This window comes from Trachurus trachurus (assembly GCF_905171665.1).
Source record: "Trachurus trachurus genome assembly, chromosome: 19".
NCBI classification, from domain to species: domain Eukaryota; kingdom Metazoa; phylum Chordata; class Actinopteri; order Carangiformes; family Carangidae; genus Trachurus; species Trachurus trachurus.
In genome coordinates this window covers 21338886-21362327 of record NC_139913.1, presented here as the reverse complement: position 1 = coordinate 21362327, position 23442 = coordinate 21338886, and the positions used below count along the sequence as shown (strand labels likewise).

Here is a 23442-nt window from a genome sequence, read left to right as displayed (position 1 = left end):
TTATTGTCCTTTTTTTTTACTTCTTTTTCCCCGTCTTTGCTGCCTTTTTGGGTGTCTTAGCCTTGGGCTTGGCTGCCTTCTTTGCTGGTTTTGCCTTGGGCTTGGCTGCCTTGGGTTTCTTAGCTGGTGCCTTTTTGGCTTTCGTCGGTGTCGCCTTTTTCACCACCTTTTTCACTTTCTTAGCAGCTGCCTTCTTGGGTTTCTCCGGCGTCTTGGTCACCTTCTTGGGTTTGGCTGCCTTCTTGGGCTTGGAGGGCTTCACCGCCTTCTTGGGTTTGGCAGCCACGGCCACCTTGGTGGACTTTTTGGAGTCCTCGGGTTTGGTCAGCCTGAAGGATCCGGACGCACCGATGCCTTTGGTGTGGCGCAGCATCCCGGATGCCACCAGCCTCTTCAGGGCCATTTTAATCTGCACATCGGCATTGTCGCCCACCTTGTAGTTCTTCCTCACGTACTTCTGGATGGACTGACGGGACGCACCGCTCCGGCTGGCGTCGTGAACGATGGCCGCTTTGATCATCTCAGAGTATTTGGGATGAGAAGCAGGTTTCTTGGGCTTGGCTGCCTTTTTGGCTTTGGCCGGAGCTGCCGACGTCTCTGCCATGGTGACTTTTCTTTTGGATAAGTTAACAAAAAAAGTCCTGGAGGTGTAATTTCACCCGGGTCAGCTGGCAGCCTACACCGGAGCGTCAGAAACAGGAAAAAATAAATGTCAGAAATAAAGCTTCTCCCGACAAACTCCGAGTTGACAGACAAAGCTCCACTTTTTTTTCCTTTCTAAAAAAAAATAAAGATGTTATTATAGTTGTCCACACAAAGTGAAGCGTCAGTGTACGGGATCACTTAAGCGTCTTATTCCACAGGCGCTTCAGTGAGCCTATGAAGCCTATCTGCGGACGTGATTGAGAACACCAACTGCCAGCAGCTGATCTAGCGGACTCCATGGAACTGGCGTCGTCCTGTTTGTGTTTCTTCATCCTCCAACTCCCGACAAATATAAAAACCACGGCGGAGTATTGATCCACAAAACATTATGGGCTGATAGCAGACACATTGGGCTTCACGGAGACACGCCGGTTCGCCTTCGCCCGCGTCGGCGAACAACTTTTATTCCAGGAAAACCCGCTGGAAGTAGCGCGTGCTGTGAACAATTTTGCACAATTCGCGTTAAATTGACCCAAACAGACGGAACCTGGGCCGAAATCATCCAATGCATATCGACATTGTATCTATGCTCAAACGGATGCACGCGGTTTGATAGGTGCAGGGTTTCGTTTTTGCTTTTAATACATCGATACATTTTCCCAACTAACACAGTCCGGCCATTGACTTTGAGTGACGTGGTCGAGATTATTTACTGTTAAACCTCCTATAAATTAAATGTCACATTATCTAAGTGGCAGGTGACACTTGGGATGATAATATGGGTTTATATGCGGTGTTACACGGCGGGTGGGTTCGCTGTGTTTGCTGTTTTTTGGACAGATTTGGTTATAACTGTCACTATGGCAGTCGCCACTCGAGCACCATTGTCAGGAAAGTTGCCAACACCTCCAAAGATCAGGGATTTTGATATCGGCTCATAAAATCGATCACCACATTTCGGACAGGGGTCTCAGTGGCTGCTGTGTGCCCAGGTGTGGGTCCAGCTGCGAGGGGGACCGCAGCCCGAAACCAAAGTCCTTCAATATAGGGCGCAGTGATGGCTTTCTTTTGTTCAGCAACTGGCGCATCAGACCACAGTCAATAACAGATATGACATGTGGGTTTCTTCTTATATATGTAAAGATGTGAGGTGCCGGTCCAAAGCATCAAAAAGCACCCAAATAACAAACTTTACAAAAATTCTCCTGCTTTATTCCTTATTTTAATATCAGGTCTGTCCCTCCCTGCAACGCCATTTTGATTCCTATATGAAAGTCACAGAGACACTAGTAGTGTTTTCCTCCGACTTTTGTGCCATGGATATCTGAGTTATGACATTGTTTTTGTTTTTTTGTTTTTTTGGTTATGAACCAAATGTCTCTCCTCACACTAACATCAGACTGAGTGGTGCTGAGACAATGCCGGACAGCCAAGGGGGCTGCATGTGAGCTGGTCCTCACACACAGTGCAGTCTACACAAGGATACTGCACATTTACAAGCAATGAAGTGTCCGCTCAACTAACATCATAGACAGTTATTATAGAGCTGCTGCATCTCACTTTATCATTTAACAGGATTGAAATTTAGCAGATACAAAAATGTAAATAATCACATTGAAGTTAAAATGAAGTAGGCTACATTTAGTGAGGAAAATACCAGCAGCTTTGCCCCCCACCCCTATCTCCACCTGCCTTTAGTGAGTTGATGACTTGAATTTTTTTTGCGTGCGCGCGTGCGTGTTGTAACAGGAGGGTGGGTGAGTTAGTGGGTTAGCGAGCACAGAGTGAAAATGGGGAGAGTAGGGAGAGTGAGTGAGTGTGTGAGTGAATGAGTGATTTTTTTTCATGTGGCACAGTTGAGCCGGGGAGGGAGGGAGTAGATGAGAGGGTGAGTGAGTTAGTGGATGAGTGAATGAGAGGGGGGGGGGGGGGGGGGGGCATATCCAACAGCATAGTAGAGCACAAGTGCATTGAGGAGGGGAGAGAGGGGGGGTGAGTGAGTGAGAAGAGGAGTTAAGAGTGACCAAGTGACTATAAATATTTATATGGCGCAACTGAATGAGTGAGTAAAGGAAGGGGAATGATAATTAGGCGTCGCGGCGCGTGCACGCAGACTGTATCAATGCACAGCAACGGCTCTACAGTAACATGAACAACATGCCCATTGTCTGCTACTCTTATTCGCTCCAAGTGTAGCAGCACTAGTGGCTTTGGGCTTGTTTTTGTTTTGTTTTTTGTGGGGGGGTATTCGGATACGAGTCCGTTGTTTTTGTCACCGAGTGCCCCGGTTTGGTGTTTTTTTTGTTTTTTGTTTTTTTTTTTTGTCTTTGGCCGCTTGTGTGCCCCATTTAGGGAAGCGGTGCTGAAAAGAAGCAGCCAAACACACTGACTCTCCACCCTCCCAGTCCCCACCAGCAGCACCAGCCCTCACCTCCCCGGTTAGACCACTCCCTTCATCCGCCGACAGAGGGACGTCCTCCACAAGGCTGGACCTTCCGAGCCCCCGTCTCAACTCACGATATCAAAGTCATTATCGGCCTAATGAGATGAAACTTGACGACCAGAACAATTTATTATTCCGCCCGTACCGTGCTCCAGTTTATAGGCTGCTCCTAATTGGGCATAATTTACAGCGATCCAGTGGTTGGTCTTGAATAATCGAGCCAGAATTACAACCCACTGTGTTTGTTTATGAGGCTCAGTGTCTTTGTGGGTTGGGGTACGCTTCGACTGTTACTCCAGTAATCAGATACTCCACAGGCAGATTATTTATCTGCAACTACTTTGATTATTCATTTATCATTTAAGTTATTTTCCAAGCAAAAATCCCCAATATTGAATCATTTTACCGCACAAACATGAAAATTTCATATATTTGGATGTTGTACAAAAGAAGCAATTTGAAGATGTAACCTCAGGCCTAGACCAATTACAGTGGACTTTTTTTTCTTTTACACTGTAACCCTGTTTAGACAAAATGATTAATCAAGACAACAATCAGCAATAATGAAAATAATCATTAGTTGCAGCCTTGGGTGTGGAAATGTCTTAATGGAGCAGTGTTGATATGAATGTAGTATTCTTCTTGCTATTTGTGGATGTGGATGTGGATGTGCAGTCATTAATTTCTGCTGCCAAAACACTGAAATCAACACTTCCCAGTTTTATCTTTAGTCATGCCAGGGTCTGAGGTGCAAATATACTCGGCTTATGTAATACTAACCCAGTGCCTGGTTTATTTGTCAGAAGATGGAGAGAGTCGAGTGGGAGTTATATTACACATGTATTTACAGAAGGCGGCTACACCATGTCAGGAGTGTTTTAGCGTTGCGCCTCTAAATTTATCGGCTGCCAGTTTGTAATTTTAGCTGCCTAAAATCCTCTCAAGTCTTGTCCTGCCTTTGGCCCAATGCATTCTGGGTAACATCACCCACCATTTTCACAACCAGAGGCCTTCAACGCACTCGGTATCAGGGCTGTGGATTAGATGTAACGGGTCCAAAGCTATACAGCACATTGTGTGACAACAGAAGCATTGTGTCTGAGTGGCTTTGATTCATTGACTGTTTAGTTGTTTACTCTGGATAAGGTTCAGTTGAGTCAAATCTTTTTCTATTTACTCAAGAGTCAGGAACAGACGGTCTGAAGATGGTTTGAGATTAGATCAATTCTTTTCCAGCAATGAATCCTCAGGGTTTCTTTGCACTTTTATTATTACATCTCACAAACTATGTATAGTAGTTTTCAAGCAGCATTTGTGCAATATTGAATATTTTCACATTCATCTGACATCTATCTGCCCTAAATATTCCAGGTAGTTAGAGCAAAAGCATAATTAATGTAAATTAGTATTATGCAGAAATATGCCAGATACTAATTCTCAAATGTGTTTGCTCATCATATTTGTTGTTGTATACATACTGTATATTTTAATAGAGACAGCTCTTTGAATAATATGGATCCATAACAACTAAACGCTCCACATTCACTCTTAAGAGATAAGACTACAATCACACATAAGTTTGGTTTTAACTTTAGGCTTCAGTTTGACATTGTAAACAGTATTATTCTTTCACAGTCTTAGATAGCTCAGACTCCTCAAGACTATTGCTGTATCATTTTGTTGTGTAGACTTTGCCTGCTACTGTTTCAGATATATGTTTTAGAAATAAGACAACAATAAAAAAACAAAATGATTCTACAGTATAAAGTCACTGCACATGAGGATGTACCCTCTGGGGAGCTGTATAGCAAAATTAACCAGTTAACCATTATAATGTTTTTTACTTCAGAAACAATGCAAGTCATTCCAGCAGTAGGCCGCCACACAGGGGCGAAACTACATTATGAAGTTATACAATGTCACATAAAGTAGTTTTAAAAGAATGAAAAATAAAACACAACATGAAAAAACCAAGAGTATGTGCGGAATATCTGCCAGTAATGCTGTTCAGCTGAGGCCAAATTGCTCTGACAACAGCACGTCCAAGTCTTACTAAGAAAACCTACAAAGGAAATAGGAAATAAATTCACCCCTCTCAAACCAGATGTTTGCATTTACATTTTAGAAACCTTACATGTCCATGCCATACACCAAATTCACCAACGATGGCTTCATCGTCTGCATGTGACAGGGTGTAACACCAGTGTCGTACTTGTAGAGTTTTTGGGTAAAACTCAGACAAAAGATAGAAAAAAAAGTATAGGCATTTTCTCATACTAGTAAATCAAGCTAAGGAAATAGTCCCACATGCATATATCTTTAGTAAATCCTGTGCACTGTTTCAGTATGCCACTCATGGCCTTGAGTTTGACACCATTTAGCTCAGTGTCACAGATAAAACTGTTTATGTCTCAGTGATTAGACCTGCACTGAACTAACAGGGTGCCACACAGACAGCGGAAAGTGAAAACAAGGCTTTGACACACCAGTGGTTTACATGCACTCGCCCTCGGGGGCCAGCTGGAGTGTGTGTGAGTGCGTTCTGTGGAGGTAGTGAGAGTGAATGAGTGTATGCTGTGTGTGTGTGCGTGTCTGGCTCTTGACAATTGTGACAACACTTGGATGTCTGAGCAGGTGTCGACGGCCAAGTGCTGCGCTGAGTGCTGCGCGGCCGAGCCAACAGTGGCCCGTCAGTTCGCAACACACCAAGGCGTTCTTTGTTAACGTCTCGTGGTCACCACCCCAACACGCCCTCCCTCATGTCAGTATGTAGAGCAGGTAACAATTTCCACAGTGTCAGCTGTCAAACCGCCTCTTACGGGACAGGCTTCTCATTGGGCGCAGTGTGTCGGAGCACCTGTGAGCTGTCAATCAGAACCAGTAGAGACGACTCTAACAGAAGCTATTGTGGGCTTTTGTCCGTCATGCCACAAGATGACACAGCATTTTAGTTGAACAATTGAGAGGTTTTTTTTTTACTAGAGGTACTCATTTGAAAGAAAAATGCACCAGTTGTTTAAAAAAAAGAAATTAGTGATAAAACTAAAACGCAAAGTTTACCAATAGTTTAATTTGAGCGGTTTGAACCCACACATGTGACATTGTGACTACATGCCGTCACATGTGATTCATCACATACATTGCTCATGGAGAATGCTACATTTAGCTCTAATCTTGACTTTAACCTTTTGCCCCTTTAATCCAGAGACTTAGGTAGAGGACACGAGTAACAAACACTGCTACATCAGGCTGCCGTTAACACCAGAACCATCATGTGTTGACTTAAATAACTGTGTGATATCTTTTTGTGTAACCCCAACTAGAAACAACCATCTCATGCACAGACTTTTCTCTCCTTTACATTGTGTCCTCTGTAGACAAAAGCTAGCAAACAAAGATGGAATAGCGTTGACAGACAACACACAAATGTTTAAGAGCACTGGCACGAGTTATGTTGTCCCATCATACAAGTTGTGAATGCGAGTGTGAGGTTTCTCCCTGTACATCAACCCCGGTGACCTGTCCAGAGTGTACCCCACCCTCCCCCTTTTGTCACCTGCCATTGGCCCTAGCCCCCACCCCACCTTAGACCCTTCACAGATAAGCGGTATAACTAATCGGTGGAATGGATATACTGGTGAAACTGGTGTGAGCTGATTTCACCAATAGAGGGCAGTCGCAGCTTAAAGATAAGTAATTGATAGTGTCATTTGTTGTCCATATAAGCTTAGACTTGGCTTAGAAATGATTAGTGCTGCTACACAAACAGATAATTGTGTCATCATATACTTAAAGGGATAGTTCAACATTTTGACAAATTGGCCCATTGCCATAATCCTTATAGTCATAGCAGTAGGTTCGTTACCTTTAATTGTCGGTGCAAGCTATTTTTAGAACGGCAGAGCAGAGCCGCGAGCTGCTCAGAAATATGCTACTGAGGTTCATGGGATTTATTGGTTTCCCTCATCAAACTCATCAAATGCACAATTCAACAACTCCGAAACGCTCTGGTGGACAAGTTGTGACCTGCACATTCACCACGCTATGAGATAATAACAGAACGTTACCAGACAGAGTTGTTTTAGAGGTAAATTCATGCAAAACAGCTGATGCACGTTGCCTTCAGGGGCAGCTTTTCATCAAGCAGTCTTTGTATTTACCTCTAAAACAACTCTGTCTGGTAACATTCTGTTATTATCTCATATTATCTCATAGCGTGGTGAATGTGCAGGTCACAACTTGTCCACCAGAGCGTTTTGGAGTTGTTGGATTGTGTATTTGATGAGTTTGATGAGGGAAGGGAAACCAAGAAATCCCATTAGCCTCCGTAGCATAGCTCTGAGCAGCTCACGGCTCTGCTCCGCCGTTCTAAAAGTAGCTTGCACCGACAATTAAAGGTAACCAACCTACTGCTAAGACTATAGGGATTATGGCAATGGGCCAGTTTGCCAAAATGTTGAACTATCCCTTTAAGTTAGATTGTAATGGTACTGTAGGTGTGTGATTGCAATGCAGGCAGAAAAGCATCAACATCCATGTCATATTCTTATGAAAGTGGAAGAGTGACGAGCTGTAAAGTATTTTCAGGTTAGCTCAGTTGGTGCTCTGATCCTGGTCTGTCAGCAGTCCTTGGATACTCTGTGGTTTTGTATGTGCTGTGTTTATGGATGTTGTCCAACGGTGCTGCCCTCAGCTTAGGATGCAACTGCAGGTTTAGACAGCAGAGGTCTCCCCTCACCTCAGCTTGACTTTTACGACTCCAGTCCCAAGCCGATCAACAGAGGCTGCCCGGAAACCCTGAACTCAACCAGAAGTGACACTATAATGTCAAAAATGGTGTTTGATGTATGAGAGGGAAATCACTCACTGAACAAGACGTGAATTTTGCATAGACGAGGTTGAAAGAGTGCCTCCCTCATGAATTTAAATCTTGGCAGAGTTAAGTGAATTTGTAATACACCCCTCTTTTATTAATTTTCCCCTTTACCTCCCCTTTTCGCCTTAATTATCTCCCCCTTTCAACCTCCTTCCTCTCACTCTCTCCTTCCCCTCTTTGGCTCCTTCCGTTTTTATGTCCCCAAGAGATCGTCTAAATGGAGCATTTTGAACTAAAAGTGTGTCATTCAGTGACCTGATTCGTTTTTCTGCTGTTTTTCATCATGCGGGTGATTCCCTCTATTGCACAATCATTACTGCCTGACATTCAGCGGCTCCAGTGTGAAATACCATCTAATTTAATTCACATGATTAGTGGAAGCTAGCAGGCTCCAGAAATCCCCAGATAAACTTGTCTGTGTGTTTTATAAAAGATTAGGTCAGTGATCTCGGACATTGACAACATGCAGACTGGATCTGACACACCAGTCGTTACAAGCGCCAACTCCTTGATGCTGTAGTTGAAATTTCATTCCCTCTTTTCTTGAGCTTTCAGACTGTAGCTCCTCTCCAAGAGTCTCTCTCTTCTCTTTCACCTCGATAAATGTTTTAAACTTTCTCTTCCGCCCTTTTAATGGCAGTAGATGGCAGGAATGTTTCCGAGGGTACACTAGATAGCACTCCATCTCACATGGATGTCCACATAGGGACACTGGTCCAGCTCAACAACCAAGTATGATTAAGATTTCATGAGGTAATTTCTGGTTGTCGCTTTTTGCTGCACACCTTAATACTCTTCTCTTCTCCATTAAGGAGGATTTACCGGCTCTTTCCAGGCCGGTATACTGTACTTTCCTGAATATAAGATTCAGCAAAGTGCACAGAGGCTCAACATGTATGCTTTGTAGCAGCAGTATTCCATTTCAGTGCATCTACGTGTGCTATATTGATTTATCAATTGGATCTTTGAAGCTGCTGACATCAAATGGTGCCCAGCTTGTATGGGCTTACAAGACATTCAAAGGAGGGACATTTCAAAGGACCTTTTACTTCTCCACCTCTCCACTGTGCCTTGGCTGCCTCTTTCTCCTCACTAAAAGCCTATTCAAGATTTAACTTAAAAATAAAATAAGGACTCTTTAACTTTGGTGACTATATGATGCACATAAACATCTTTTCCTTCAGTGTAGCATCAAATCAGTATCAGATGATTCAAACTTTCCTCCTGTACCAGCAGATATCAAGAAAACCAGTATATTTAAAAGCATCCTGCATCTGATTTATGAAGAATCAACAAAATACGAAGTGTTTCAATGTGTAAATCTAAATGCAGACAGTCTAGATTTAAACTTTGATCAGTAAGGTGGGCAGAGAAAATACTGTGAGGCAGAAATGTGGCAGCTCTCAGTTTTATAACTCACAGACACCGTGACATTGCAGCTGTGCAATCTTTTGTCAGAGCAGAAATGGACATTGTAATACTAAAAACACCAGGGAGCCTCATTTTAGTGGGTACCTAAAAATCGAGGGAAAGCAACAGGAGCTGAATTTCATTTATGAAGGACTACATCTATTTAAAGAGCAATTTAGTGCAACAAATTCAAGAAAAATAATGATTCAATCCATCCATCCATCCATTTTCATCCGCTTGATCCGGAGTCGGGTCGCGGGGGCAGCAGTCGGAGCAGGGATCCCCAGACTTCCCTCTCCCCGGACACTTCCTCCAGCTCTTCCGGGGGGACCCCAAGGCGTTCCCAGGCCAGCCGAGTGACGTAGTCACTCCAGCGTGTCCTGGGTCTTCCGCGGGGCCTCCTCCCGGTGGGACATGCCCGGAACACCTCACGAGGGAGGCGTCCAGGGGGCATCCTATACAGGTGCCCGAGCCACCTCAGCTGGCTCCTCTCGATGTGGAGGAGCAGCGGCTCTACTCCGAGCTCCTCCCGGGTGACAGAGCTCCTCACCCTATCTCTAAGGGAGCGCCCCGCCACCCTGCGGAGGAAACTCATTTCGGCCGCTTGTATCCGATTCAATCCTGGTTTGGATTTAATCTTGGTTTTTGCAACAACAAAAAATTGATTTGAGGATCCTATTGTGCACATAAACAAATCCCCACACTTGTGGACACAAGAAGTCTGCACTATAAATCAACTTACATGCAATGTTCATGCCAAATATCTGATACAGCCGGTGTAAAATAACACATACGGAATCCAGAGCCTAAAGGCATACATTAATAGCTCCTTCTTAATGTCTGTTTCACTGAGGGAAACCACTACTCTCACTCAGACACCGGATAAATGGACACCTTCCATATTGGCCTCAAGGTCACTAAGCCGGTGAGGAAAAGTGCAGCCTGGTGGTCTAATTAATGTGCTTTCTGCCTCCCTGAAAGGTCTTGTTATTCTCTCCCTGCTCTTAGACCGGCGTTCCGTGGGCCGCTCTGAGGCCTCGTTAAAGAGGTGCAGGCTGCCCGGGTTTGTCTCGCCGCCCGCCTCCATCCACTGGGGCCGAACACGAAGGGGTTTAGTCAGGCTCAGGAGAGACCGCTCAGCTGGGGACACCTCAGGCAGCAGAGACAGAATATCACTGGAGGCTTATCTTGCTCTGTCAGTCACCTGTATAATATCGCTGGGTGGCAGTGTAATGGAAACGGTTACACTGGCATGACCCACGATGCACCTGTGATCCCAGTTGTTTACCTGCCTCATGTGCAATACTGTGTGATGTGTGTAAATACAATAGTGCTACACGCTAAACATATAACCACCTCCTTTTGTAAATGTCCTCTACTGCGCTTCATGTCTTTGAGTTCATGCTACATGTCTTTTGTTGTTTGATGGGAGTGCTTTGAGGTAACCAAGGCAACTGTTTCAATCCAGTTTAATTTAGTCTCTTCTTCCAATCTGTCTCATTTTATTGCAGTTTGCAAATCCTGAAGCAGTGACCTTATAATTAGAAGCTTCTTATTCATGTTCACAGCTACAGAGCATTGGAGGCAAATTAATTCCTAACATTGATTAGTGGCTGAACAAAGAAGCCCGTGGAGTGACTTCAGTCCTGCCTCAGAGAAGAGGAAACCTGTCGTTTCTATAGACTTGGACGGTCGTTATTAAGGTTTTGTTTAAACAAGAGAGTGTCAGGTGGCCGTAAATGAAGGTGACAAAGAAAGTCTGGGAGCTCTGCCATGTTCAAGGTGGCCTAGGCCCAATCCATTAGGACAAATACAGCAGTTACCAGTGGCTTTGTAGCCTACCGTCAGCAGCATCAGACTGAGCCTCAAGCACAGCGTACATCGCTGCAATATGCACGTCCAGATATTCTTCTCTCGTTGAAGGAGGATTTACAAGCTTTCTTGTTTCATAAGAAAAAATGAAAGTCCAAACATCTGGTGCAATCATGGCACTTAAACAGACAGAGGCACTGTTTGTCACGGAGCCAGAGGCTGAGTTACACTGCTTGTAGTAAATCTCACAGGGAAACGGTACAGAGGACTAGAAACAACACTGCTTCAACCATTTTGGCCGTTCCTTGAAGTCATCGCCGGGTCACAACCCAGACGATGTTTTCAGCTACTACCGACTCCGGGGTATTTAAGGCTGTTTTCATATTTTTTCACGTTGGGTTGAGATTTACGTCCCTGTGCTGCTTCTTCCTCCTCCGCCTTATCGCCATTGTCCTGGGGAGGAGGGGTCACTGCGGATGCATGCGGACAGGAATCACCTTTTAAAGAGCGTCTCAATAAAAACCAAGCACACCCACTTCTGTCCACATGAGCAGTAACAAGTTGCCTTTCTCCATTCGTACGTTTGGACCCCTCATGCTCTGCTCCCTGCATGCCCGTCTCTTTATTATGCATCAGATTAACATAAAAAGAGTCTTTGTTCTGGTATTACTTATAATGAACTATTGTACTGAGGATTCTGGTCTTGGGTTATTGTCGTAGTGGAATTCATTTGAGCTCGCTGGAGGATCACTGAGCCGTCCAAACAGTTTAATTCAATTTTATGTTTGTGCCTGTGTGGTGTGGTGGTGAGAAAACGCTTGATTGTGCAGCGGTGCATACAATGTGCTAATGTGCCAATGGTTATAATTAGCAAGGGGATGTAATGGATGCAGAGCAAGGTATAGTTTTCCAGTGGCATTGATGTCATTAGCGGTTTTATGCCATTTTTTAAGTCCTTTTGTCTCATGTAACCGAGAAGCTGACACACTCATAACATGGTTGTGACTGTGTATTGGTAGCTTTTGTCTTGTTTACAGTGTGTGGGTTTGTTTGTGTGTGTGTCTGTGTGTGTATTCCTGTCAGTAACAGACCAGACGTGTGCGTGGGGTGAAGAGAGGGGGGGGGCTGTGCCAGTAGTAAGCGCAGAGCCGCAGTGGAGCCCATCCCCTACTCCCTCCCTGAGATGCCTTACTTGTAGTGAGGAGAGGAGCCGCAGCCACCCTGGCCACTCCTTCCCCTCCTGCCATTGGAAGAGAGAGGCCACCACCCTCCCTCTTCCTCATTGGTATGCAAGGCGGCGCAGTTGTGTGTGTGTGTGTGCGTGTGTGTGTGTATGAAGAGAGGGAAAGAGAGAGAGAGCGAGGTAGCAGTCAGTGCAATGGGATAGAGGAGAGCGAGGAGGAGGAGGAGGGAGGAGAGTGAATGAGAGCTGCTGGATCTGCCTTGCCTGCATGCCTGCCTGCCTGTCGGTCGTCTGCTGCTGAAGCTGGGTTTTTACCGCCACACTCCACTGGCACAGAGCAGAGTCACGGCCCGTCTGCACCACCAACACCAACAACACCACCACCACCACCACCACACCGTCCTCACTCTCACTCCACCAGCAAAAAGGAAAAGACCAGGGGACCGAGATCTCCGGGCTTTCTCCATCATCAAGGAGGGGACGCAGCAGCAGCAGCTATACGAAAGGGGGGCCTGACGCTACAATTTAGGCACCAGCTGCTACTTCAACCAAATCCCCCTCCACCTCATCATCCCATCCTTCCCAACACCACCACCACCGCCGCCGCCGCCGCTCCTCTCTTGCTCCTCCCTATGCCCTTGTCCTCGGCGGCTCCTCTCACCTCCCTGGCCAGTATATGGATAGAAGCTCCCTGTTTCAGCTCATACAAGAGCAGGTAAGCAAAGCGAGCATGCAGCGGCAGGGGGTTTCTATGGTTACGGGGCTCCCGGCCACCTCGCCGTCTATCCAGGGATTGAGAGACGCGGCGGAGGCTCGAGGGTGAGAGAGCTGATGTGAGGGATTGATAGCAAGGAGCCGTTTGCAAGAACATGAGACAACATGACGGACGCCAGCATCATGGAGCCATGTGGGCCCCGAGTATGTGAGGTCAGATCATGAGCCACAGCATGAGGAGGAGGAGGAGGAGGAGGAAGAGGGGGGGTGGGGGGCGTCATGTCATGGTTTATGGAAGGGATAAAAAGAGGCAGGGTTGTATGAGCAAAGAGATGGGGGAATATATTGTGTGAATGGATGTATAGGTTGATGTGGTTTGTTGTATTCTCTGGTTGAATGATGTAAAAATCATGTAATAATGGTCAATGATCAAAGAGAAGTCATGGAGTTGCTGCATTAGCGTCTGCAGCAGTCATGCTGTATGTGCATGGATGTGTGTGTGTGTGTGTGTGTCTGCATCTGTGAGTGCTTTTTATCCCCTTAAAAAACAAACAAATCTTCAGCTTTTCATTTTCAAGGGTCAAACAAAGAGTAAGCCACACTTACAGTTTTTCCTTTTTAATAGCATCTGTGATTCGGCTTTAAACTTTTGCCTCATTTTCAGCCCTGTTGTTGCAGGTGATTACTGAGAAGAAATACAGTGTAGGTGGTCATATTTACACTAGAAAAAAAAATCATTTTGGCATCTGGTTTCTTCTTAGAGTCGTCGACCCGAGCTCCTGTTTTTACTGCCCAATCAGATGCATGTTTGAATTTAGCCTCGGTCAACCGGCTCCAAAATTAACAAACCAGAATGGATGTGAAGGCAGATACCAAGAAAGCATGCATGTACTGTATCTGGCTTGTGCTTCCTCAAGACATACGTGATTGTGTATGTGTGTGTGTTTCAGGCTCTGCTCTATGTCTGGTATTTAACTCCAGGCTTTCCAGTGTGTCTCCTGTTTTTGAAAGCAGCCTTTTGGGGTTTGGCTTTGACTGGCAGATGGATTGGGCAATCATTCTGTCCAAGAGGGAGAAATTGATTATCTGCTGCAGGGTTTTGAGGTCATGAGTGGCCCATCAGCAACGCATTGATCAGCAAACCCAAGAGCCTTGGGGAGACGTGCGTATGTGCGTGCGTGTCTGGGATCATGTGCACAGTTGCATTTTTATGAATGTGTGTGGTGGAAGTCTGTGTGGGTTGAGTGAGAAGATGCTCCGTGGTCACACCAGTGAGTCATGTACTGTATACGTGCTTCAGCGATAACAAGCTACTTAGCGTTACCTCAACAATACATATTCCCTCACAGACACATTTTAAATGCAGAATCAAAGAGGCTGACTCATCTGTGTCGATACCCATTTTCGATGCAGCAGGTCGCTGGGCTGGAGATGAAGCCAATATTTCCACACTGTAAACGGCTGGTTGTTTTATTGATTGTGGGGTTTACTCTTGCTTGTGCCAGTGTGTTCATATAGGCAGTTTGCAAGGCTGCAGTTGAGTAGGCTATAGCCCTGTTGTGCTTAAGACTAGACCAAATCACTCACGCTGGCTGACGACAGGCTTTTTCCACTTTTGGGACTCCATGCGGCGGCCTTTGATTTGAAAAAGGTCTCTCTAATTAAACTAGAATGAAGTCAAATCTGCCAAGTGCTTTTGGACCGGGAACAGGCAAGCTTGTTTTTAACAAAGCCCTGCTGCCTGCCTAAACATCGGACACTTTTTTCCCCCCTCATCTTTATCCAGGAAAATGTTTTGCAGGGCAACGTGTGATGCTTTTGCAGCTCTGCCCTCCACATTTATTTTTTTGCCACATTCACTGGAGCTTTCCCACTATGACCCTCGGATTTCATCAACCTCAAAGCAAATCCCCAAGAGCAACTCGAGGTCAAAAGCTATGCGTAAAAGCATCTTAAGTGTAGTCTAGGTTTTCTTAATCTACGGCTTTGAACCCACAACCTTACATTTTTACAAACGGAAAAATGGATTTGGTTCATCGTTCCTTCAGGCAAACATACATAAAATATGAGAATCACCAAACTTTATTGCCACCGGGGTTCCCTGGAGATTCCCAAAAAACAATATGGGATGCTTTGCACCCAGAGAGGAAGGATGCGTTTCGTTTACATGAGCAGTGCAGGTCTAAAGCTGAGGGGAAATTGCAGCCTTGTCACTCTAAACCTCATGAAAATGCTGCAGGGGGGAAGAAGAAGAAAGCAACAGTGGCAACATGAGTGAGTTTATTAGTCTTTGTCTGCAGAAGGTTGCAATGCTGAGCTCAGGCTATTTCTGGCCTATGCAGCTTCACACATATGCTCATGGTCAGAGTATGCACACACACACACACGCTGTTTCTTTGATAGTCTTTCCATTGCAGTGCCACTGATAAGGCAAGTTGATGGTCGGTAGCACTCACTAAAGCATGCTATCATTAGTCGCTGAATATCTCCCCAATGTGTTGTTTGTTTCTTATCTGGCTTATTTATATCGGTCCCATAAGGACCTGGGGTTCTGAATACTGTTTTGACATATTTATGTCAAGTAGAAAGACTAAAGCTCTTATACACTATCCCCTCTCATCATTGTCTGATGCTGATTTGCATTGAGTTGTATTTGAAAATCCCCCCCGGCTGTTTGTACTGTGTTGAAACGCCAGGAAGCGTAGTTAGATGAGTGTTTGCATCAAGGAAAATTCCTCGGATGTCTCTCTTCAGTCTCCCCCACTCGGGCCGTCTCGCCGCAGAGCCACGGTGCTGAAGTCATGAGTGTCATGATGCTAACAGCAGTGCAGAACATGCGATGTGAGAATGACAGAGTCAGTGGCCCAGTTGTGGGTGAACACCAGTGAATCCTGAGGGTAATAGACTCAAGAGAGTGTTTTATCTGGTGCTATGCAAATATGCTGTTCCCTGTAAAATGCCACTGCCCCCCCCCCCCCCCCCCTCCCTGCACATACACACCACTGTTCATGCTTGACCGTCTTGTTCACAGAGACCAAAGTAGTCTGTCATATTGGCTCTGTGTCAGCGGGTTAGCGGGCCTGGGAACCGCACCAGTGCTGCAGCGTTCCCATCTCTTGGAAGTTATGATCACCATTTTCCAATGAGTGAATAAAATCTGTGCATTCAACCTTTAGATTTACCCTTTCAAACTCCAGCGCTATTATGTAATCAAGTGTGTGATTTAAAAAAGAAACAACAACAACAATGTTGGTTAGTAGGACTCTTTCAACTCCTGCTTTTGAAACAGATATGGATTGTTTGCCTTTTTGCAGGTTTTCAGTCTCTAGACTTAAACTTATATTCATTTAACTGTTCTGATGAAAGTAATTGGCTCTTGTACATACAGCTATTGCATTACTCAAAGAAAACCCTAATTTAATTTGACAAATCAAGACAGAAAAAGTAAGATTTAAGCCCATTTTTTGATTAGATGTTTGTCAGAAAACATTGGGAAATGCAAACATTGTGTCCTGGAGCTCAAGTTGATGGCTCAAAATAACTTGTATTCTGACCACCAGCCAAAACCACAAGTCATAAACAACAAAGAAAACAAACAATCTTCTTATTTAACACACTAGAAGTGGTCATTTGTGGCTTTTTTTCCTCTTTTTTTTGCCATTTTCTGTCGATCAACTAATCAGTCAATCAACAAAGGGAACAGAGAGTCAGACTGAGGATATCTAACTATCTGGTGAAGGTAATCAGATTACTTTGTACCAGGTAATCAGATTACCTCTACCAGATGATAAGTGGGGAAATCCTGATAAAAATGATTCAGTTTGTGCCGTCTAAAGTTGGCTGAAGGTCAGTGGCAGCATGGGAATCTCCACTGTCTCCGCTCTGCACACTGCTAATGCGACGTACAGATGCATGCTGGGTGATGGGGTTTCAGTCCACTGGCTGCACTTCTATCATGGCTTGGGCTTGGGGTTGGGGTTGGTTCTTGAGCCCCTGTGGGCCAGACTGATAAGTGGGTTGTGGGCTGGTGTCAGCTAATAGAGGTCCTGGGGGTTAACACCGAGATCATTCCCCCCGACGCTCAGCATCCCACTCCCCTCCTGTACACACTTCCATCCCATCTTGTCCGTCCCCTCCCACTTGCTGCTTGAACCAGCCAAGTTTGGTTGCTCTCTTTCCCTCAACGCCTCCCCCACCTCCTCCCCTCCCCTCCACCACCTTCCATCCATAATCTCCCGCCCCGCCTCCCCTCACAAACTGAACTCTCCCTCCGCCTCATTACAGCCTCATTCCGATCTCATTGGTTTCTCTCCATCCTCCTATATATTCCCATTTTTCCTTCTCTCTCTCTCTCTCTCTCTCTCTCTCTCTTTCTCTCTCAGGCATCTGTATTCCTCCCTCCTTTTCATCATCTCTCTCTCTCTCCCCATCCCTTTTGTGTCTTTCCTTTGCCTCTCGAATGCCAATATGTCGAGGGGGGGGTGTGTGTGTGTGTGCGAGAAAGGGATGACACACAGGCGACTGGTAACCATGGAAACCCATGCAGCTTGTCAAAGTGTCGCCCTCACCAGTGTTGGATCGCTTCAATAACTGCTTCCCTCTGTGCCTTTGCCCTCCTTCCTCCAACCCTTTCTTCTCTCCATCTCTCCCTCCCTCATCCACGCATGTCACCACCAGCACAACCCAAGGAAGGAAGAAAAAAAACCTGACTCTTCTCGCCAACACTCATTCATCTCAGTGTGCCTCATCTCGCTAATTGATAACCCTAATTGGGAACAAGAAGCAACCCTCCACCTTGTTGTATCCTCAGCAGACGGCCTCCCCCGTGTAAACGTTCCTACTGAATAAGGTCAGGCGGCGGAGGGAGTCGTATCTGTGCAGTGTGACAGCTCAGCGTCAACACTCGCCTTTTGCATAAATGCGCGCAGCCATATACAGTGCGCCGCTGTGTCTGAGTCTGTGCCGCTGCCGTATGTGTAGTGATGTGCTGACATATGGAGCCTGACAGTTATCAGACGTCCCCAGTGCGGCTCTCTGTTCCCCCCGTCAGCCCGGTGCTGAGCCAGGAGCACATTACAATCTGATCTATCTCCCCTCTGTGGCAAGTGGATGCAGAGCGCTGGAGTGTGTCACAGCACCTCTTATAGGAAAGAGGAGAAGAGGACTCAGGGCCCCGGCTGCTGGGCCGAGCAGACGCAACGAGGAACAGCGTTTTTATGTTCCCTTTAATTTCTCACTGCCTCTGCTCTACTTTCCCCTTCCTTCTCCTTCTCCTCCTCCTGCTATTCCCCTCATTTCAACATGTTTTCATTTCATCAACTGACCACCCACCTCTTCTCCCTTCACCACTCTGCTGTATTTTTTTTTTTTGTGCTTCCCCCCCCCCCCCCCCCCCCCCCCCCCTGTATTCCCTGACATCTCATCCTGACGCCTTGCACTTCTTCAACACTGGCCATACTGTATCTGCACCATTTTGCTCGGCTCTCCTCAAGGGAAGAGAAGGGCCGTGTTTTAACAAACGTCCGTGGAACACACAGTTAAAGGGATTATCTAAAAATAAACCTGGGCCCCCTTTTTCTTTCCCGTCTTGGTTCATTTTTATTCACAAATTTGGTTTTATGTGCGTTGTAATCGCCTTCTGTCAGGCTCTACTAACTAGGAGCTAAGTGTTGAGGTTACAGTGTGATATATCAGGGACAATGAGCAGGGGAGAGATAGTCTATGGATTTTGCACCTTTTTTTCAATAAAGTCCTCACTTCAATATTATACATGTGTGAGGAGTGTTATCAGAAACTGTCCTGGAGTCAGCTTCGGTTGTGTGTTCACAGATTCTTTGTTTTTTATCAGATATAGGCTTCTGTTTAGAGGCGTATTGGTGTCAAGGTTGTACCTAACAAAATCCCCCCACGACTGCTACCAACCAGCAGTGGGAAAACACTCATTCTGAGTCAAGCATCATCAAAACTAACCCATTAGTCCCTGCCTCCACTGCACTCTCCCATGTGAATAAAAGCATAAGTATGCAGAGAAATGGAAAAAAAGCTGATTAAATGCAGTTAAAGGGGTGCTCGTGTTCAACTAAATGACTTAAAAAAAACGGTGGGGAAAGTGCTAAGGGGGGAAGCAAAGCACATAGTAAACATGTTCAGGAGGCGATTGATCTTCTTTGCTCCGTCGTTGAGCAGCAGAGCTTTAAGCCCTGAGCCTCCCGCAGTAGAGACCCACACGGTGCAGCGTAGTTTTAATGCCGCTCTCCTCATGCAGCCGCTGTAACACCTTTTGTCTAAGCGTGTCAGAGCAGGCAGGGTCCAGACTTAGGCGGCCTAGATGGGGGATTCTTCCCGCGGACTCATGACATGGCCAACGATGATCCAGCACGACTGACTCCACTCTGACGCAACATCTGAAAGCTCACTCCTCCCGGGGGCAACGAGAGGCTGTTGGTTTACTATCCGAAACCTAATGAGGCTGTGTTAGCATTCAGGAAACAGTCAAATGAGAAGCAGCGAGGGCCCGTTCCATGTGGTCTCTTTGTGCTGCTCCAGAATTGTCCACAGGCACATTTTTTCACAAACACAGTCAGATGCACTAAAGGAGAGCTGGCATGAGGAATTAACACTCCATAGGAGAGCAATTGAATCGCATCTTAGAGGGGATGGGAAGAAAATCAAGTGATAAGTAGATATGTGAAGCTGCTGCCCCCAAAAAAAACCACATTACACAAACCGAGCGTAGATACACACCCTATACTTTACAAGCCATTTTTAACCCGCCGCTATTTTAGACAACCGCACTCAGCCATTTTTACGACACTCTCCCGCTTAAATCAATTACGAGGAGCAGCAGTGGCGTAAGGCATCAGCAGTAATAACCCATGGGACTGTGGGTCGCAGTGAGTGAGTGGTGATTATAAAAACCAGAGTGACTGCGAGCTGCAAATGTGACCAAGGGCAGACTGACACAGTCAAATGAAGCATCCACTCAGAAACAAAGACTGAAAATTCAACCTCATTTAATGCTGAGGAATGGTTTTTGTTTTTAAGGGAAACTGCAGGTCACTGCAAATTAGAATGACATGGCCGTCTGTCTTCTCTTGCTGCTTCCAACAACTACAACCCTCTCGCTGTTTGGTTTGGCAGGCCTGCTCTCGTAATGAGGTTGAATGGGGCATTTTCTTAAGGCAGGTCCAATTCTTTTAAATGCATCATAGAGCCCACACAGCTTAATTAATACAGTGTCACTGTATGAGCTTATGCCATCAGCCCTCAGGCTCTCATTTGTCTTTTTGAGTATCTGTTGTTGCCTCTCTGTGTGTATATATATCTCAGCTGTCTTTTACTGATGCATCTCCCTCAGGGCAAACTGTCACTTCATCTCTGCAGTGCTGTTTATTATTAAAGAAAAGAAAGAAATCCAGACAGAAGAAGCATCTTCAATACTGTTTTTGTCCCAGTGTTTCTGAAAGTTGTTTTTGTTTTGTTTTTTATCTGCAGCTGGACCCAGAGAACACCGGTTTCATTGCAGTGGAGAACTTCACCAGCTTGGTGGAGCACCATGAGCTGCAGCTGGACCCGTCCAAGCTGGACATGCTGTTAGCCCTCGTCCAGAGCAATGAAGAGGGACAGGTGTGCTACCAGGAGCTCATCGAGCTGGTGAGTGGAGACCGCACAGACACAGGCAGTAAGAACCGCACAGGGAGACACACAAAGCGTATCCTGTCCTGCAGCGCAGAGACAAATTTCCCCACATGTACAGACTTTTGTTGGATTTCAGAAAAGGTTACATAATTGACTCAGACGGAGCCAGGAAGCTCTGCAGTGGCGAAAATGTGACTCAACGGTTCAGGTCGTTCCTGTCCTGTTAAAGGAGGATCAATCTTTCCAGTTAATGTGTCGGTAAATCCAGACACTTAACCTCGCAAGTACCGGAAAACACCCACACCAGACTGACAGCCGCAATATTAAAGCAACAAATTATTATTTCTCATAATATAAGTGTTGCATTCAATTCAAACCCGACCGTCGTACACAGCAGTAAAACTGGGGAACACACCGACGTCGTCAGTGCACCATACTGTTCCTTCAGCTACAGCTGCAGATTCTGACTCAGTTTCTGCTGTGAATATGAGGTCAGGCTTTTCTCATTCTTCTTATTCATTCCCTGCCTCTTTACCTATCTGTGTTTACAGTGGCGCCTCTATTAGAGATTCATGTAGAGCTTTATATGTGAAAGGCTGATTCACTCGGAGCGTGTAGATGAGCACCTGCCTTCGGCTCGCTGGCACCACACGGGTGTAAGCACCGTGATTAATTCAACGCAATGCAATTCCTGGCATATTTTCACTTCCTTAAGCTCATTTCCTCCTCTTTTGCTTTCTCTCTCTCTATTTATCTGTCTCTCTTTTTTTATCTCTTTCTCTTGCCTTGTGTTGTGCTGCCTGTGGTTTCTAATGAAGGCCACGCGAGGCCACTCAGTCTGGAGCAGGACCCACGTCTGAGGTTGATGCAGAGAAATCACTTTAGAGGTGCTGCTCCTACGGTGCTGCCTCTCTTTTTCATCATGCTCCTTTCCTCGGAAGTGCACAGCTCTCTTCCCTCGCCATTCTTCAAGTGTTGTTATGTTTTTTTCCCCCGATCCATCTCATTTCACCGCGTTCTCATCTTCAGCCCTCCAGTTTCTCCAGCCTTGTAATATCATCCCCCTTTTTATTTTGTACCTGCTTCTCCCTGAACCCTCAGATCTCATTTCCTTCTCTTTCATTCTATACTCCTTGTGAGCATATGTTAGGCAGGGAAAAAAAAGCCCCCAACTCTGCCTCGCCTCCAACGTCATCAGGGATAAACTTTTAAAATTACCCATCAGCCAAAATGCAAATTGCCTTCGATTAGCCCCGGCATTGGCAGAAGCAGGCAGTAATCTGAGGTAATTTGAAAACGCCCAGTCTCTCACAAAGATATCGACCCCCAGGTAAAGATTTTGTCTGAGACACGCATGCGAACGCGCACAGATCGTCATACTCCGCACATGCATGCAATTTGCATACACACAAACACTGTCAAGCGTTTTATTATGAATTAATGCAGCCACCCACCTCCCCTCTGTCTTTCCCACCAGTTCCCCCTGACACACACACACACACACACACACACACACACACACACACACGGTCTCAGATGCAGACAGACTCTCATTCATACACATGAGCGCTGCCAGTACAGATTTGCTGACTAATTTAGAGGGTATTGGAGATGTTGATGCGAGTCTGGCCTCCCGTGGTGAAGGCATGTGATGCGTGCGCTCTGCAGGTCTCTGGGATGAGCTCCAGGCAGCCGCGGGGAAAGTGCCGCATGTAGCATGACATTTTCAAGCAGGTCATCAGTGAACACCTCCAGCATCCCTTCTCCTTTTCTCTCTGCCGCTCTCTGGCTTTTATCATTTTCACCTAAATCCCTTCAGTTTGCGTCTTCGCTCCTCTTTTTTTTTTTCATCCTCTCTCCACTTCCATTCACAACTATGTATCTCAAGCACGTTTATAAGTAGATCTCCACACTGTGATAAATGACGGTCATATTTTTTGACTTGGAAAGTTCACTGCCGCCATTATATTATGTCTGTATTGATTTGTGATCCGGCCTCAGCTGAAGTTGGAACTCCCAAGCACATTATTTTATTTTATTTATTATTATAAATGGACACAGCAAAGTGGAGAGGGTTTGTGTGTGTGTGTGTGTGCTCAGTCCATGCCTTTTCCATCCTCTGAGCCCACGAGCTGTTGAGATTTCTCTCCCTCTCTCCCTCTCTCTCTGTGTCTGTAACGGATGTTCAACATTTTCCTGATTTGTTGTTCTACATTCACTCGGTGCAGCCGTGAATCCACACTGCTTTTCTCGACCTCGGTGGGTGTAAATGTGTTTGAATCGCACCGTTAGGCAACAGCTTTCTCTGGCGTCTGCTCTGTGTGTGAGTGTTTGTATGTGTGTGAGTCTGCGTGTGTGTGTGTGTGTGTGTGTACACAAGAGTACAAGACTGTCTCTGACATCGTTCATGTTCAACCCATCTTTCATGCAGGGCAATCTTAGCCAGAGAACTCCCATCAGTTCAGCCAGAGGGGTGAATAAGTAACGCTCTGCTAAAACCTCTCTTGGGGAGCTGTGCACACACACATGCACACACACACACACACACACACACACACACACACATGCACACATACACACATTCACTCAATCAAACATATACACTCCCAAAGAGTAAGGCCTGTATCTCACATTGCATCAAAATCCCACACAGCAAAGCTTTGCTATGTGGAAACGGTGACACGTTTCCACACAATTACACACAGACATTTTGTCGACGCA

The 23442-nt window shown here is 45.8% G+C and overlaps 2 protein-coding genes across 3 annotated transcripts in view; one reads left to right on the top strand and one right to left on the bottom strand.

The window, feature by feature from the left end:
* Positions 1–839, bottom strand: h1-0 (H1.0 linker histone). Its single transcript, XM_083994974.1, has one exon. The coding sequence runs from the start codon at positions 602–604 to the stop codon at positions 17–19; it is 588 nt and encodes a 195-aa protein (XP_083851100.1). The 5' UTR covers positions 605–839; the 3' UTR covers positions 1–16.
* Positions 840–13045: 12206 nt separating this feature from the next.
* The window catches only part of rhbdl1 (rhomboid, veinlet-like 1), a gene marked incomplete at both ends in the record, with an annotated part of 36464 nt that continues 26067 nt past the window's right edge, over positions 13046–23442 (top strand). For both annotated transcript variants that reach the window (XM_083993883.1, XM_083993882.1), the window contains 2 exons: positions 13046–13084; positions 20578–20736. In XM_083993883.1, coding sequence (XP_083850009.1) covers positions 13046–13084; positions 20578–20736 — 198 coding nt within the window. The remainder of the gene's footprint in view (positions 13085–20577; positions 20737–23442) is intronic.

Excerpts from the sequence above, each read along its gene's own strand:
- h1-0 (XM_083994974.1), bottom strand. The coding sequence starts at position 604 with ATGGCAGAGACGTCGGCAGCTCCGGCCAAAGCCAAAAAGGCAGCCAAG.